The following is a 15,568-nucleotide window of genomic DNA, read 5'->3' on the forward strand; positions in this document are numbered from 1 at the left end:
TTTATCTGAAGGAGGTTACCAGCCAGAGAACTGAAGGGCAGGAGGTGATGCGCTCTGAGAGACGACATTACTGCTGAACCTAATGGGAGAACGCATTCCGGATGAGCTATGTTCCCACTCCCCTCCACGTCCAACTCCCTGGAGCCGAGACCTTGACCACAGATCTCCCTCCTCTGGCCCCACCTAATCTCCTGCTTTTTGGCTCTCTCCCTCTCAGCCCACTACACAAAGAAATCTTTGGGGAATGTGTGAGTACATGCCCAAGGAAGGAATAACAAAAACAAAAACATGTTCATCGTGTGTGTGTGCGTGTGTGTGTGTGTGCACGCGCGCAAGTGCACGCCAATGTGTGATGGGAACAGCCAGGAGGTGCAGAGACCCTTAGCCCCGGGCCCTAAAGGGAGTTTATGTTCAGCCCCAAAGGAGAAGCACATGCCTTGGGAGAAACTGACTCCTTGGGTCATCGCTATCCCCTAGAGACAGGTGACACTAACCTGCCTAATTCATGCCGCTCACAACTCTGGCCAAAAAATTCCAAATTCCCAAAATGCAAGAAAAAATGGGGAAACATTTTTAATGTGACAATGTGTTGAGCAAAAAGATTTCTTTTCTGTTTGCTGTGTGATATCCTCGGATCTACAGAGGCAGGCAAATAAACCTTTCCTCCGTTGCACCAACTGTACTTGTCACTCAAAGCAGCCCTCCTAGGACTTACAGAAATGTTTCTCTGACTCAGTTCTTACCTCCTTTTTTCAACATGCCCCACCTCTTTTCCAGGGGAAGTGTTCAGCATCCTTTCATTTATCCTAGGCTGGTGAAAGTCCAACCACGACTGCCTTTGATGGGGGTCCTCTCCTGGAAGGGATGAGCTGAGATGGGGAGACCATCCCAAAATGTTCTCTGACTCTAGCCAGCCTTCCTTGCTCTGAGCCTGCCCTTCAGCATTTGTCATTTCCAGCTTTACACTGTCCTATTCCAGATCCTTCCTCAGAGACTGAGAGAGTGGCTCCCCCAGTTGGTAAGCGTTCCCTTGACCAGGGGTCTCATCAGCTCCCACCCTTGACTTCTCAAATGTCAAGCTGTGTTGGAGAAGGTTCTGAACAGAGTCTTGCAGCATCCTGTTCCTGGGTCCTACAGTCTGGCCCCCTGCTCATGGGAGAAATTGCTGAACACCAGGAGCTGTAGTCACCATAAATACATCCACTTCCTGTTCTTCCCCATAAGCCTATCTCTAAACTAACTGCCCCCACCATATGTGCTTTCAGCCGCCACTGAAAGCTGGTGGCTAGAGCTGGAGATCCCATTCTGAACAGCCTTAGGAAGACAATTTCAGAATGTACCCATTTATAGGACTCACCACAGACCAATTCCTTGATGCCAGCATCACACAGACCAAAACTGCGTTCTATACCAAACCACACCCAGAGTTGCAACTCCTCTTGAGTTTGTACAACCGAGGGTCTCCGAGGAAAAGAAAAAGAGTAAGATCAAAAACCCAGGGAGGCCTGTGGCTTGGTAGCATAGAAAACTCCTCACCCCGAACTGACCGCATCAATGACCCAAGAGAGACAGGGTAGCCTAGTGGTTAGGAACACAATTTTTTTTTTTTTTTAGCGGTGGGAGGTGGGGTGGAATTCAGAGACTTGGGTAGGAATCCCAGGTTTGCCTTTGGCTGTGTCATCTCAGTCAAGCTACCTAATGTTTGTGTTACTTTCCTCCTGTCAAAGAGAGACTAACAACATCCTTATGAAATTATTTGAGAATTGGTTGAAATTGTCTATGCAAAGCTTCCATTTTTATGCTAGTGCATAGTCCACACTCTGTAAGTTGTATTTGTCATTGTTCACCTGAAAACAAGCATGTCTCTCCCCAAGAGTCGGTTTGCAAACCCGTCCCTTCGTCCCATCCACACATCTCAAATAGGCTCAAGAAAGGGGATAGAATCTCTGTACCCAGCCGGGACAGCTCTCCCAGGTGTCCAGTTCATAGATTCTCCTCTCCAACCTAGACACGCAGCAGCGGCAAAGGCTCCCGGACCCCGCACCACCCCCTACCTGAGGACTGCCAAACAATCTAGATCCTGGGGTTTGGGGGAAGAAGACTTGCCAGGTGGGGAAGTCGGGGGCCTGGCTCCTCGGCGGCTCCTCTCCCCGTCCGAGGGCTCCTCCGTCCCCCTTTTTCTCATTCTCGGGCTTCCCCTCTCCGGGTTGCTCTGGCAGCCGCATCGGGGGTCCAGGGCGATGTTCTCAGAGAGATTTAGGAGCACATCAAAGGAACGTCAGCGAAGGCACTGAGACTCTGAAAGGAGTTGACAGAAACTTACAGCCTGCACAGTGCTGGGCGATTATTTTTCTCAAAGCCGGCCGCCTAAATAATTCACACCCTCCCTTCCGTGTTTACACAGGACAATGGTAGAAACACAATCCTGGCACAAGAAATATAATTACAGTTGTGACAGATGTTTAGTTATTAATAAGGCCTCAATGTCACCAGAGGGTATTGCACAACAAGCCAATAATGGGCTTTTGGAGCCAACCTTAATATTCACAGGTATTTTTCCATTCGTACCCCCATGCGCATTGCTGGAGTATGAGCAGTGTGGAGAGAGCTATAGCCGCCAATGTGATTGCAACTTGCAAGGAAGCAAAGCACCTCACCAGCATCATTTGTTTCCTTGCTGCTGACACCAGGAAATCCACGGAAACAAAATGGGGGACTGAGCTGGAAATCACCATCTAACCGCGAAGGACTCTTGCCAAGTCTCCCAAACTTGGTGATGCTGTCACAATCCCAGGGCAATATCCTCCTAACTTCCTTAAAGCAAAGAGCATCCAAGACGGCATCCCGTTACCAGCTCCAGTGCAGACTTGCAGCCCACGCATACGAAATCTCTAGGTCTACTTGATGTCACCAAGTGGCAACATCCTCTTTCTATCTCTCTCTCTCTGATATCCAGTTACCGCCTACTTGTCCCTTACAACTCAGCTCAGGTGTCGCCTCTTCTGAAAAGCTGTCCTTGACCTGGCCCTCTCCCTTGGTTGAGTTAAGGCACCCCTCATCTCAGCCTACTTCTACTGTCATTTGTCTACAGTCTCCATCCCCTCCTCCCAACACTGTGTTGAGAAAAACCCCAGGCTAGATGCACACTGTGTGGCATTTCAGCCCAGGCAGGAACAACCTTAAAGTAACTGGTGCTCAATAAACACGTATTGAACACACATTTAATCAATGTCAGTTCTTTTTGGTTCCATTGAAGTTAAAAACAAACAGTAATGAAGACAAACAAAGACTCTCTAGAGATGTGAAGTTCAGAGAGTGTAATTGGAAGACGTTGGTGACGAAACCAACAAAGCCCTGGCCACCATGGATCAGGGACCATCTGAGAAAGCTGTGCTCATAAGGATGTCTGCACGTTGCAGCAGGCAATGGCTTCTTGCAGCCACACACAGATGAGTCTCCATTTCTCATTGCTTGGCCCCTGAATATCGCATCCTGGAAAGAGTCCGTCTGCCTTCTTTCTGCTCTCTCAATTCTGGCGAGAGGTGCATGCCCATGCCTGGGAAGCGGTCTCCTATCAAAGTCAGCTTTTAGGAGATCAGGCTCAGAAAATGACTGTAGAAAGCAGGAAGAAGGCTTGAAGAGCTGTATGTGGATGGTGGACATTATTGTTGTAGATTGTTGTTGTAAATCTGCACACACAGTACCCACTGAAAATTAGCCTCATTTGGCTCGAATGAAGCAGGTTCAGCCCAAGGCCCTGTGCATAACTCATCAGCCACTGGGGTGAATGAATGAAGGACAGACACATAAACCAACTGGATGCTTTGTAATTTCCACCTGGACCAGAAACCCCCATGGCCTTAGCTCAGAGCTGGACCAGATGGTGTCTGGGTGCCCCTGACCTCTGAGGTCTCTGATTCCCCGAAAGTTGTGGGATAGAGTTGAGCCCTCCATCCCACAGGAATGACGAGATAGGACAGGAAGGGTGTTCTGTCCTGTGACTGGGCTGGAACTTCCCAAGGGCTGGGATCTCAAAGATACCTTAAAGAGAGTAAGTGTCTCAAAGCAAGAAGCCACGTCTCACCAAACAGCACATGTGCAATGCATCCACGCAACAGCACTTGGCCTCAAACACACACATGCACACACTGGTCTTCAGATGCGTGCTCACAGATCAGCCTTGTAACATTCATAGCCTAGAGGTGATCTTAGACCCACCTAGCATGGCTGGGGAGGCCTCAGGAAACTTACAATTACGGCAGAAGGCAAAGGGGAAACAGGCATGTCTTCACTCGCCTGTTTCCTGAGACATATGCCCAGGAGCACTCACCCCCACACCCACATGGGTCCCACGCAACTTCACACAGCTGCACACTCTGTCCCCATCAGCACGCACCCGTACGCCGCTCACTTACACATGCCTATGACTCATATATTCACACACACTACAACACCCACTTCCCCACACACGCTGCACATGCTGAAACTCTTGGAGACTTCTCTAGTTAGCTCGTTAAGTTAAACAGGAGAAACAAGTGTGTCATTACAGTAGAAACGCAAAAAAAAAAAAATGACATTTTATTTTCAGATATGCTTTTAGTTGCCATGGCAGTCCCAGCACCATGGAAGTTGTGATTGGTGGTAAATGCATATTTCAAAAAGCAGCAATTAGAAGGGGTACTTCTAGAGGATTTAGGGGGGTAATGCCTGTTGGTGGTCAGTGTCCTCCTAGGTGTGGTGTGGGGGCAAGGCTTGAGTGATAGAATGCTCAGAAGAAGCCAGCGAATAAGAAGGCCTCTCTCCCCATATGCAAAAACTTCTGAATATGTTGAGTCCCTTCTCTTGTCAGGTCCCCCCCAAGGCAGTGTGGACATCAGAGCAGGGCACCCAGATGAGAACGCCAGAAGCTCTCTGCAAGGATGTTCCAAGCTGATGGTCGCCAGGCTTCTGAGCCCAATACATTTAATGACTTGGAACCTGCCCACAGCTCAACAGGCGCACGGCACTGAAGGTGGCAGCTCCCCGTAAGGAACAATTGCTCTTGCTGCTCAGCTGGCCTCTGGTGCCCTTACTGCGTCACTCGGGATGTGCCAGAAAAACGCAAAGCCAGGGGACCCAAAATGGAGCTGGCTCCTGCAGTCAGAAGCCATCTCTCCAGAATTCCCCTCTCCCAGTCACAGCTGCCTGCTGGCATAACAATGGGGGAAGCCAAACTGCCCTGCACAAGCCGGACCGACCACCCTTGGCCAACTAATGAAGCACCCCATGTTGCCATCTGCAGAGAAGACAGACCTCCATCTTTCCATTTAACTGGAAGCTTCTCCAAGACACAGGCACCTCCTGAGTCCTCACAGCCTTATGCATCTTGGGACCCAAGGTGCATTTCCCAATGAGCTTCCTTGTCCCCAAATTAACTGGCTACCTCATTTCCTGATGCGATTCCTAAGGACGATTAATTTCCAGAATTTGTCCTCTAAAGTCCATTTGCTAATTGCCTTTACAATCACCATCTGAAAGGTCAGCCGGGAGAAGCTGGATTTTTGAGCCTCAGTCTTGAAGTTAGAGCTTTGGGCTAATTCCTAGACCCACATGAGGGTCCTTATCAGCCTTTTTTTTTTTTTTTTTTGAGACAGAGCCTTGTTCTGTCTCCCAGGCTGGAGTGCAGTGGCGTGATCCCTGCTCACTGCAGCCTCTGCCTCCCAGGTTCAAGCCATTCTCCATCTCAGCCTCCCGAGTAACTGGGATTACAGGTGCACACCACCAGACCTGGCTAATTTTTTTATTTTCAGTAGAGACGGGTATCGCCATGTTGGCCAGACTGGTCTCGAACTTCTGACCTCAAATGATCCACCTGCCTCAGCCTCCCAAAGTGCTGGGATTACAGACATGAGTCACCAGCCCTCGTCAGCTTTTTGTTCCAATAGGTGACCTACCCACTTCCTTTAGCACTGAAAATGTCTCTGGAACACTGGCCACTCTTTTAGGGCTCAGACCAGTAGGAGGCACTCTTATCCACCCAAAAAGTGATGCAGCCCTTGGTCTACCCTTTGAGTGCTCCAACACCTGCGTCACTTTTACCAATCCATAATATGCAGAGAATGGTGGAGTGATGTTGTTAAGAACATCGCTAATCAAATTAGACCATGCAGTCCAAACCCTGGCTGTGCCACTTAGGGGCTGTGTGACCTCGGGCAAGTGACTTAACCTCTCTGGGCTTCAGTTTCCTGATCTGCAAAATGAACCTGATAATAACACCTACCTTTTAAAGTTATTGTAAAGTGTTAGGCACAGAGCAGGTGCTACATATGCTAGCTACCTGATATGGTTTGGATTTGTGTCCCCAGCCAAATCTCATGTCAAATTGTAATCCCCAATGTTGGAGGTGGGGCCTGGTAAGAGGTGACTGGATCACCGGGGTGGATTTTGCCCACTTTCATGCTGTTCTCGTGATAGAGTTCTCATGAGATCTGGTTGTTAAAAAGTGTGAGGTGCTTCCCTCTTCTCTTTTCCTCCTGCTCTGGCCACTTGAAGACCTGCCTGTTTCCCCTTGGCCTTCCACCCTAATTGTAAGTTTCCTGAGGCCTCCCCAGCCATGCTTGCTGTATAGCCTGCGGAACTGTGAGCCCATTAAACCCCTTTTCTTTCTAAGTTACCCAGTCTCCGGGATTTCTTTATAGCAGTGCAGTAAGCAACAGAGTAATACACTATCATTCTCCATTTTTTTCTTTTTGCACTAATACGTAGTGACTGAGCTCCTTCTCTGCTCAGATGGGCGCTGGACTGGATACACAGCGGGATGGAGGTGGGACATGTAGAAGTGAACCCACCACAGATGTAGCCTCACAGAGCTCGGAGTCAAGCTGGGAACTCAGACACAAACACACGAACAGGGGAAGATTGTCCCTGCTCCTTCAGTCTGAAGGATCGGTTTGTTCCTGAGGGTATCCAAGAAGGTAGACTTTGATTCTCCCCTTCTGAGGCACTAGGTATGCAGATGTGCACTGTGTGGCATTTAGGCCCAGGCAGGGGCATCCTTAAAATAATTGGTGTTCAATAAACAAGTATTGAACACACATTTAATCAATGTTAATTCCCTTTGGTTCCATATTGACGTTAAAAACAAACTGTAGGCCTGGCATGGCGCCTCACATCTGTAATCCCAGCACTTTGGGAGGCCAAGAGGGGTGGATCACCCAAGGTCAGGAGTTTGAGCCCAGACTAGCCAACATGGTGAAACTCCATGTCTATTAAAAATAAACAAAAACAAAAATTAGCAGTGCATGGTGGCTCACACTTGTAGTCCCCAGCTACTCAGGAGGGTAAGGCACGAGAGAGAATCACTTGAACCCGGGAGGTGGAGGTTGCAGTGAGCCGAGATCACGCCACTGCACTCCAGCCCGGGCAACAGAGTGAGACTCAGTCTTAGAAAAAAATTAAAACATACACACACAGAGATAATAAAGACAAAGACTCTCTAGAGATGTGAAGATCAGAGAGTGTAACTGGAATATGTTGGTGATGCTGGTGACAAAACCAACAACGCCCTGGCCATTATGGATAAATAATTTTTTGTATAAATTTACGGGATACAAGTGCAATTTTGTTACATGCAAAGATTGCATAGTGGTCATGAAAAGACATACAAATTACCACCAATTATTTTCTTTTCTTTTCTTTTCTTTTTTTTTTTTTTTTTTTGAGACAGGGTTGCACTCTGCCACCCAGGTTGGAGTGCAGTGGCGCAATCATAGCTCTCTGCAGCCTCGACCTCCCAGGCTCAAGTTATCCTCCCACCTCCAGCCCCCTGAGTAGCTGGGACTACAGGCGGGCACCATCACTCCTAGCTAATTTTTGTATTTTTTGTAGAGATGCAGTTTCACCATGTTTCCCAGGTTGGTCTCAAACTCCTGGGCTCAAGCAATCTACCCACCTCAGCCTCCCAGAGTGCTGGGATTGCAGGTGTGAGCCACCACACCTAGGCCCAAGTATACTTTTTTGGGGTGGGGGCTGGGGGTTGGCGGTGGAACGGAGTCTTGCTCTGTGGCCCGGACTAGAGTACAGTGGCATGATCTCAGCTCACTGCAACCTCCGCCTCCCATGTTCAAGCAATCCTCCTGCCTCAGCCTCCCAAGGAACTGGGATTGCAGGCGCCCGCCACCGCTCCCGGCTAATTTTTGTATTTTTAGTAGAGACAGGGTTTCACCATCTTGGCCAGGCTGGTCTCGAACTCCTGACCTCATAATCTACCCGCCTCGGCCTCCCAAAGTGCTGGGATTACAGGCATGAGCCGCCGCACCCAGCCCAGTATACTCTTAAATGGATCTCTGTGCTTGTAACCCATGCACCAGATTGGTGGCTGAAGGCCACAGAGGCTGAAATGCTGAGGTCGGCCACTCCGCTCAGACTGTATCCATATACCTCCCTTCCTCAGAGGCTGGCACAGGGTATACTCTTAAATCAATCTCTGTGCCAGCCTCTGAGGAAGGGAGGCATATTTCAGCCTCTGTGGCCTTCAGCAACCAAACTGGTACATGGGTTACAACAGACTCAGCACACCAAAGTCTTGCATGGATTTGATCCCTTTTGAAATGTCTAAAATTCCAATCACTGGGAGCAAGATTGAGCTGAAAGTCTAATGTTTGTGAATGGAGGAGGATGAGCCTGCATTGTTTATGGGCATAAATAATTCATAAGCATGGGTTAAATGATTTTATTTAGTCTCTGGGAGTCCCATGGAACAGTGGTTCCCAGGCTGTTACTCGAAGACCCAGTTCAAAGAATCGCCAAGGAACGTTCCCTTCCTTTTAACCACGTTGGGCATCAAGTTAAGAGTCTTTTGCATCTTGCGGTCTCTGCTAGATTTTACGATTGTTGAGGGCCACATTATAATCATAATTTTTTCAATGCTTGATAGTGGTTTTGCCCGTGGTCCTTTCCTCTAAAACCCTGCAAAGACGCACCACATTTAACCCACAAGAAGAATTTATTTTTGTTATAAATGAACATAATTCTTTTTTGAAGATACCTTTTGGACTAAATGTTGCATGGTGCAGGTCATGCCATATGGTGTGTAATGAGGTACGAGTTGCTGACAAAAAAGAGGATGGGGGCAGAGTGTGAGCTCCAGCCTGCCCCAAAGCTAAGCCCTGCATTTGCTGGAACATGGGAGCCTGGAGTTCTTAAATATGTGAGACAGGTTGTCACAACTACTCAACTGCTTATGAGCAATGAAGTCTCATCATTGCACTTGTGTTGACTGACTCTGCAGAGGTGATTGTTGGCCATCATTTTGAATATCTTAATACTAAGATGTATTCAAAAGTACAAAAAAGAAATCTAAAACTGCTGATGTAGGATGTAGAAAATGTCCATGGAATTCCTTGAAAGATGCAAAAGCGAAATCCTTCTATGTGATGTAAAATGAAAACTTGTTTTCTCCCTATCTCTGTCCAGAACCAATTAGATATCATCATGAAAATAAAATACATACACAGTCAAAGCCAAAATTCTAAGCCGACATCTGAAAACTGAAATTAGCTTTTCAAATCACCTCTGTACAATTCTACTGCAGGTAAGACTTCTCAGGAGCCCTAACGACCCTTCAGTCCTGGCTTAGACTGACATAAGCAAAACATCCTAAACCCTGGTTCTTCCAAATGAAAACCCTGGTTCTTCAAAATGTGAATGGCTCACAACAATAAAATTAACATTGAAAATCAGAATAAAATAGGGAACTATATATATTTCCTGAACATAAATACATACACCTCCACATCAGCTCACAAGCCAGCACCCTACTTTCCAGGAAGCACTAGAAACTTTATTGCTAAAATCAGAAAAAATACAAGGATGTTCACTATCTCTGCTACTATGAACACTGTATTGTAGGCATTAACCAACATGATTAGACAAGCAATTAGAGGCATAAGATGGGAAAATAAATAAAGTTATTTGAAGGTGATATGATTATATGTCTGGAAAATCCAAAAGAATTCACGAAAAAAACTATTACAAATAATAGGTGAATTTAGTAAAGCATTAGAATATAAGACCAGCATACAGAACTTAATAGGAGATGTGTAGAAGCAATACTGAGTTAGAAGATAACATATGAGCAGAGCCTATTTATAATAGCAAACATAAATAAATCAAAAGTTTTACAAATTTGAAAAAAATTGTATCAAAAGGAAAAAGCAAAGCAATTCCTTAAAATAGAAAATGAACTGGAACACACAAACACAACTGTATTTAAAGTTAATGGCTTAACTACAGAGAAAATCATTTTTTTCAAGTTACTTGAAAACATAGTATTTTGACTGAGCTTTCCAACTGAGACATAGTCTCAGGACAAAAAGAACCACAAAGAATCATACATAAGAGATTCATGTAACATCATTAGGAATCAAGATTTTCCATGTTAGAGAAAAGAGCTGTAAATATAACAATTTTAAGGTTAAGTAAAAACTCTGAAATCTAGTCTGAATAAAAATATCAGTGTGAACTCATAATTTATTTTTGTCTTTAAAAAAATATGGACATGTCAGTTTTGTCACTGAAAAGACGTCAAGGTAATAAAACTCAGGCAATGAGCACCCAAATTGTAGTCTCTAAATACCATTTCCAGCTAAGTAACCAGTTCCATGGGAGGAAATACGAAAAGTCTTGTCAGGCCTAAAAGTGGATAAGCTCTCAATGATGCCAAATGACAGAGAAACCAACCGGAAGGCATATGCAATGACCAAATATGATACAACTCATTATCCTGAAAATTGACATGAATGTAATTGCTGAGGCATTAAAGTAATTACTCTTTTAAAAGTAATAAGAAAAGAACCAAACAACTGTCCTGCCTTTTCTATACAGATTATATTACAGGATAACCAAATAGTTGATGAAGCAATTCTCTTTGAGAGAGGAATCATAAACCGATAAAGAAAAAATCATAGATTAGAACACCACCATAATCTGGAGCTTGTCTCCAGACTGTGAAAGTACCCAGATGGCTCCCAACCTGGCCCAGCTGCGACCCAGCCATCACCTGCACGCAGCCGAGCCCACTGTGCCCTTTAGTTTCTGTGCCCACCTGTGTGTGGAATTTATTCCTTCTGGTGGGTTCTTGGTCTCGCTGACTTCAAGAATAAAGCCATGGACCTCGTGGTGAGTGTTACAGCTCTTAAAGGTGGCGCGTCTGGAGTTGTTTGTTCCTCCTGGTGGGTTCGTGGTCTTCCTGACTTCAAGAACTAAGCCGCAGACCCTCGCGGTGAGTGTTAAAGGTGGAGCGGACCCAAAGAGTGAGCAGCAGTAAGATTTATTATGAAGCATGAAAGAACAACACACCCACACAGTGGAAGGAATCCCTGGTGAGTTGCCCCTGTCGGGGGGCGGGTCGCCAGCTTTTATTCCCTTATTTGGCCCCGCCCATGTCCTGCTGATTGGTCCATTTTACAGAGTGTTGATTGGTGCATTTACAATCCTCTAGCTAGACACAGAGCACCGATTGGTGCATTTACAATCCTCTAGCTAGACATAGAGCACTGATTGGTACATTTACAATCCTCTAGCTGGACCGAAAAGTTCTCCAAGTCACCACTGACCCAGAAGCCCAGCTGGCTTCACCCCTCACACCCAGGAGCAGCTGCCAGAGGAGCAGCCCCAGCTCTTGTCCCCTCGCCCTGCCCCCGTAAACCTGCTTTGGGAAAAACAAACTGGAACAATAAAAATGCCCCACATTCCAAATCAAGCCCTTGTCAAAGTCCCTTGTCAGCAGCCCAGGAAGTTCCTAGAAGCAGTCAAGCCACAGGACAGAGAAATATCTGGTGGCCCAGCTCTCCCTGGAGAATCCATCTCCTATCTCCAAAAGGAAGCACCCCAACCATGGAGGCCACAGCCCCAGGCCTGACTTTCCTGGTAGGATGATATTTAGGGTCACCATCTTTCTCCTGGGGCAGCTAGTCTAGCTCTGACAAGGTTCTCTGATGGCTGTGCTGGCTCACTCTAAACCCACCTGGAGTAGGCCAGTGGCTGGTGGCCACCTTCAGACCTGGGCTCACCCCGGGGATTTGCACTGATGGGCGCCCTGGCAGAGATCACAGAGGCAGGTTCTGTTAGACACATGTGCACACACACACTCTTACACGTATGCTCACTTACACACTTACACATACACTCATACATACACATTGACGCTTGTGCCCACCCATTCACACACACTCACACACTCATACATACATATACACTCACACACATCACACATACACACATACATTCACACACACCTCACACACTCACACTTATGCACACACACACACACGTACACACACACATTCATACACACACTATCATACACTCACATGCACACATACACTCACATACACTCATCTACACACACCCACGAACATACACACTCATACACGCACACCACACATGCACATTCTTACACACATGTACACTCACATAGACTCATATAGCACACATGGACACACACGTGCATACTCACACCACACATGCGCATATAAGCACACAAACTCACACATACACACACACAGATACACTCACAAACACACACACACATGCACACTCACAAGCTCTTGCATGCACTCCTGCACACCACACACACTCACACACACACATATACACGCTAACATATGCACACACTCATACACATATACACTCACTACACATACACATACAGACTCACAGTTATGCACAGTCACACACACAATGCATAAACATGCACACACACTCATACACATATATATTCACACTCACACTACAGATACACATATACACTTACACTTATGCACACTCACATGCACAGCGCATATGCACACACTCATACACGTAACAAACACACATACACACCACTCACAAACATTCCCACTTATGCATTCATGTGCATGGCACATACACACAAACATGCACACACATCCGCACACATCACACACACTCACATATATATACACACATACATGCATACACATACACTCTTACATACATACACACACACCGCACTCTCACACACACACCCTCACATATACTCCCCCTTCCTTCTGTTTCTATGATGTCTGCTGTCTCCAAGGCTTTCTGTTTTTGAGTCCCCTGCTACAATTAAAATACTCCTGAGAGCAATTAAGCTTTGGCAGCTAATAACTTAATTACCCACTAATACCATGTCTTCCCATCACCCTCGCCAAGCAGGAGCAGTGTGGTATGCGGCGGATTCACTCATTGGAGGCAGGCTGTGGGAAGATCCAGGATCCTGGAGTTTGGCGGGAAGCTCAGGAGACCCATGGTAGAGCCAGAGGCCCATGGGCCTCCCTGAGTCCTGGGGCCAAATCCTTCATTCCGTGCACCTACTACAGTGCAGTGTCCTTAACCAGGGCTCAAAATTATCTACTCACATGAAGAGTGACCTACAAAAGAGACTGACCTCATCAACCCCTGGTTCACAATTGGGTGGAGTGAGACAGAGAGGCTGAGTGGCTTCCTAGGGTCACACGGCTTCTCTTGCAGGCCAGAGGCCTTCTTGATGCCAGACCAGGGGCTCCTGGAATGGGTGGTGGCAAGACCTTCACGCCAGCCTCCCTGAACTCACTCCCCACTCCACCCTAACACCAGCATGGCGGCACAGAACTTCCCAGAGACGTTACAGAACGGTAGAGACTGGAAGTCCAGTGTTGACCCCCAATCTGGATAATTCAAGCAAATATTTGAAGGAAAGATGTCCTGAATTTGCCATAAGCTGTATTTCTCCTGGGACGACTGAGAAGCAGTATCTGTAGACGGGGGAACATGAGCTGTGTACCCGTCTCTGTTGCCAAGTTGATCCATTTCATGGCAATGGTTTCTTTCCATTTTTGTGACATGCTTGGATGACCCGAGACTCCCACTGGTCATTTAATTTCCCTTCCCAGCCCCCAAATATACATCTTGAATTCCAGATATGCTATGGAGTGAATTGTATCCCTCATCCAAATCCCTACATTGAAGCCCTCAAACACAATGTGACTATAGCTGAAGATAGGAGTTAGGGGAGGTCATTTTAAATGAGGTTTTAAGGGTGAGACCCTAATGCAATTGGACTGTGGCTTTATAAGAAGAGGAAGAGAGGGATCTCTATCTCTGCCATGTGAGGACACAGCAAGAAGGCAGCTGTCTGCAAGCCAGGAAAGGAGTCCTCCCTAGAACCTGACCATGCTGGCACTTTGATCTTGGACTTCAAGCCTCCAGAGCTGTGAGAAAATAATAGCTGTTAAGCTATAGTTTAAGCTACCCACCCACCAGTCTATGGTATTTTGTTATGGCAGCCTGAGCAGACTACTACAAAGTACCTAGATCTTTCTCCCTGTGGGAGCACTAGGGTCTAATTCATACTATTGTGTCATCCACTCCAGATGCACCTGTGTTTTTTCCTTCTTATAAAACAGGGAAGTCCAGCTCAAATGCCTACAGGGACTGGCAGTCATGCCAAGAGGCAAAGACCATGAGGAAATGGCTCCCTTTGTGCAAAGCAGTAGCCACGACTCATCACCCTTCCATTGTTGCTATGAGTGAGTATGGCCCGGCATTGCCAGATGTCATGATTTAAAGAGGAGCTGGAAATCCAGATTGTTAATAAATCAGCTGATTTTTCAAATGCTGGCAACGACTTCAAAGTTTCAAAACACTTTGGGAGAAAACCATAACAAAGACACAAGTAAACAAGAAGAAACAACAACAAACCTGTTTGTGGGCTGAACTGGGCCTGCGAGCCACCAACTCACGATCTCAGTTTAGTCAGTCCTCCTGGGAAAATGCTAGAAGCCTGAGTGGTGACTAAGACAGCAGGGTCCCAGGCAGTGGGCAGAGGCCCGTGAGGGTACGGGGCGTGCGGGGGGGCATAGAACCGCCCTACTGGACAGTGACTCCGCCGGCAGGTACCACCAGGCTCCTTCACCTAGGGCTTCTCTTGGCCAGTGCCCATCCAGGTGCCTGAGTCTGATCTGTTCCCAAGGGCCAGGATCCCGCATCTAGAGGCAGCACAAAAACAAACAGCCCCAGCCTGGGCTCCATTTCCTTTGAGGTTGCGGGTCTGCTTCTGAAGCTGACCACCAAGGCTTGTACTGTTCCCTTTGCCCTACCCTTGACATTTTCCAGTCTCCACTTGTGATGTTGAGGTAGGAGGCAGGACTCGACTCTAGAACAGACTGAAGACTGGCTAAAACAGGGAAGAAGGACTGGAAGCACCTCTCCCTAAGACACGCCCCCCCAGTGCCATGACAGTTTACCGTTGCCATGGCAATACCCAGAAGTTACCACCCCTCTTCTAAAAATTTCTGAATAGCCTTCCCCTTAATTTTCATATAATTAGAAGTGAGTATAAATATGACTGCAGCACAGTCCCTGAGCTGCTGCTCTCCACACACTGCCTACGAGGTAGCCCTGCTCTGCAGGAGTAGTCACAGACCTGTAACGCTGCTGCCTCAATAAAGCTCTTTTCTTCTGCCACTGGCTCACCCTGGAATTGTTTCCTGAGTGAAGCCAAGAACGCAGCTGGGCACGGTGGCTCACGCCTGTAATCCCAGCACTT

At 47.0% G+C, this 15,568-nt stretch overlaps 1 protein-coding gene across 2 annotated transcripts in view; it reads right to left on the minus strand.

The window, feature by feature from the left end:
• The window catches only part of CALN1 (calneuron 1), a 674,755-nt gene that overhangs the window by 627,331 nt on the left and 31,856 nt on the right, over positions 1-15,568 (minus strand). The window contains exon 2 of one of the 2 annotated variants that reach the window (XM_033193351.1): positions 2,107-2,298. The exons of the other annotated variant lie outside the window; for it this stretch is intronic. Coding sequence (XP_033049242.1) covers positions 2,107-2,225 — 119 coding nt within the window. The 5' untranslated portion in view covers positions 2,226-2,298. The remainder of the gene's footprint in view (positions 1-2,106; positions 2,299-15,568) is intronic. 2 annotated transcript variants of the gene reach the window in all.

This window comes from Trachypithecus francoisi, unplaced genomic scaffold (assembly GCF_009764315.1).
Source record: "Trachypithecus francoisi isolate TF-2019V2 unplaced genomic scaffold, Tfra_2.0 Lachesis_group4, whole genome shotgun sequence".
Classification (NCBI taxonomy): domain Eukaryota; kingdom Metazoa; phylum Chordata; class Mammalia; order Primates; family Cercopithecidae; genus Trachypithecus; species Trachypithecus francoisi.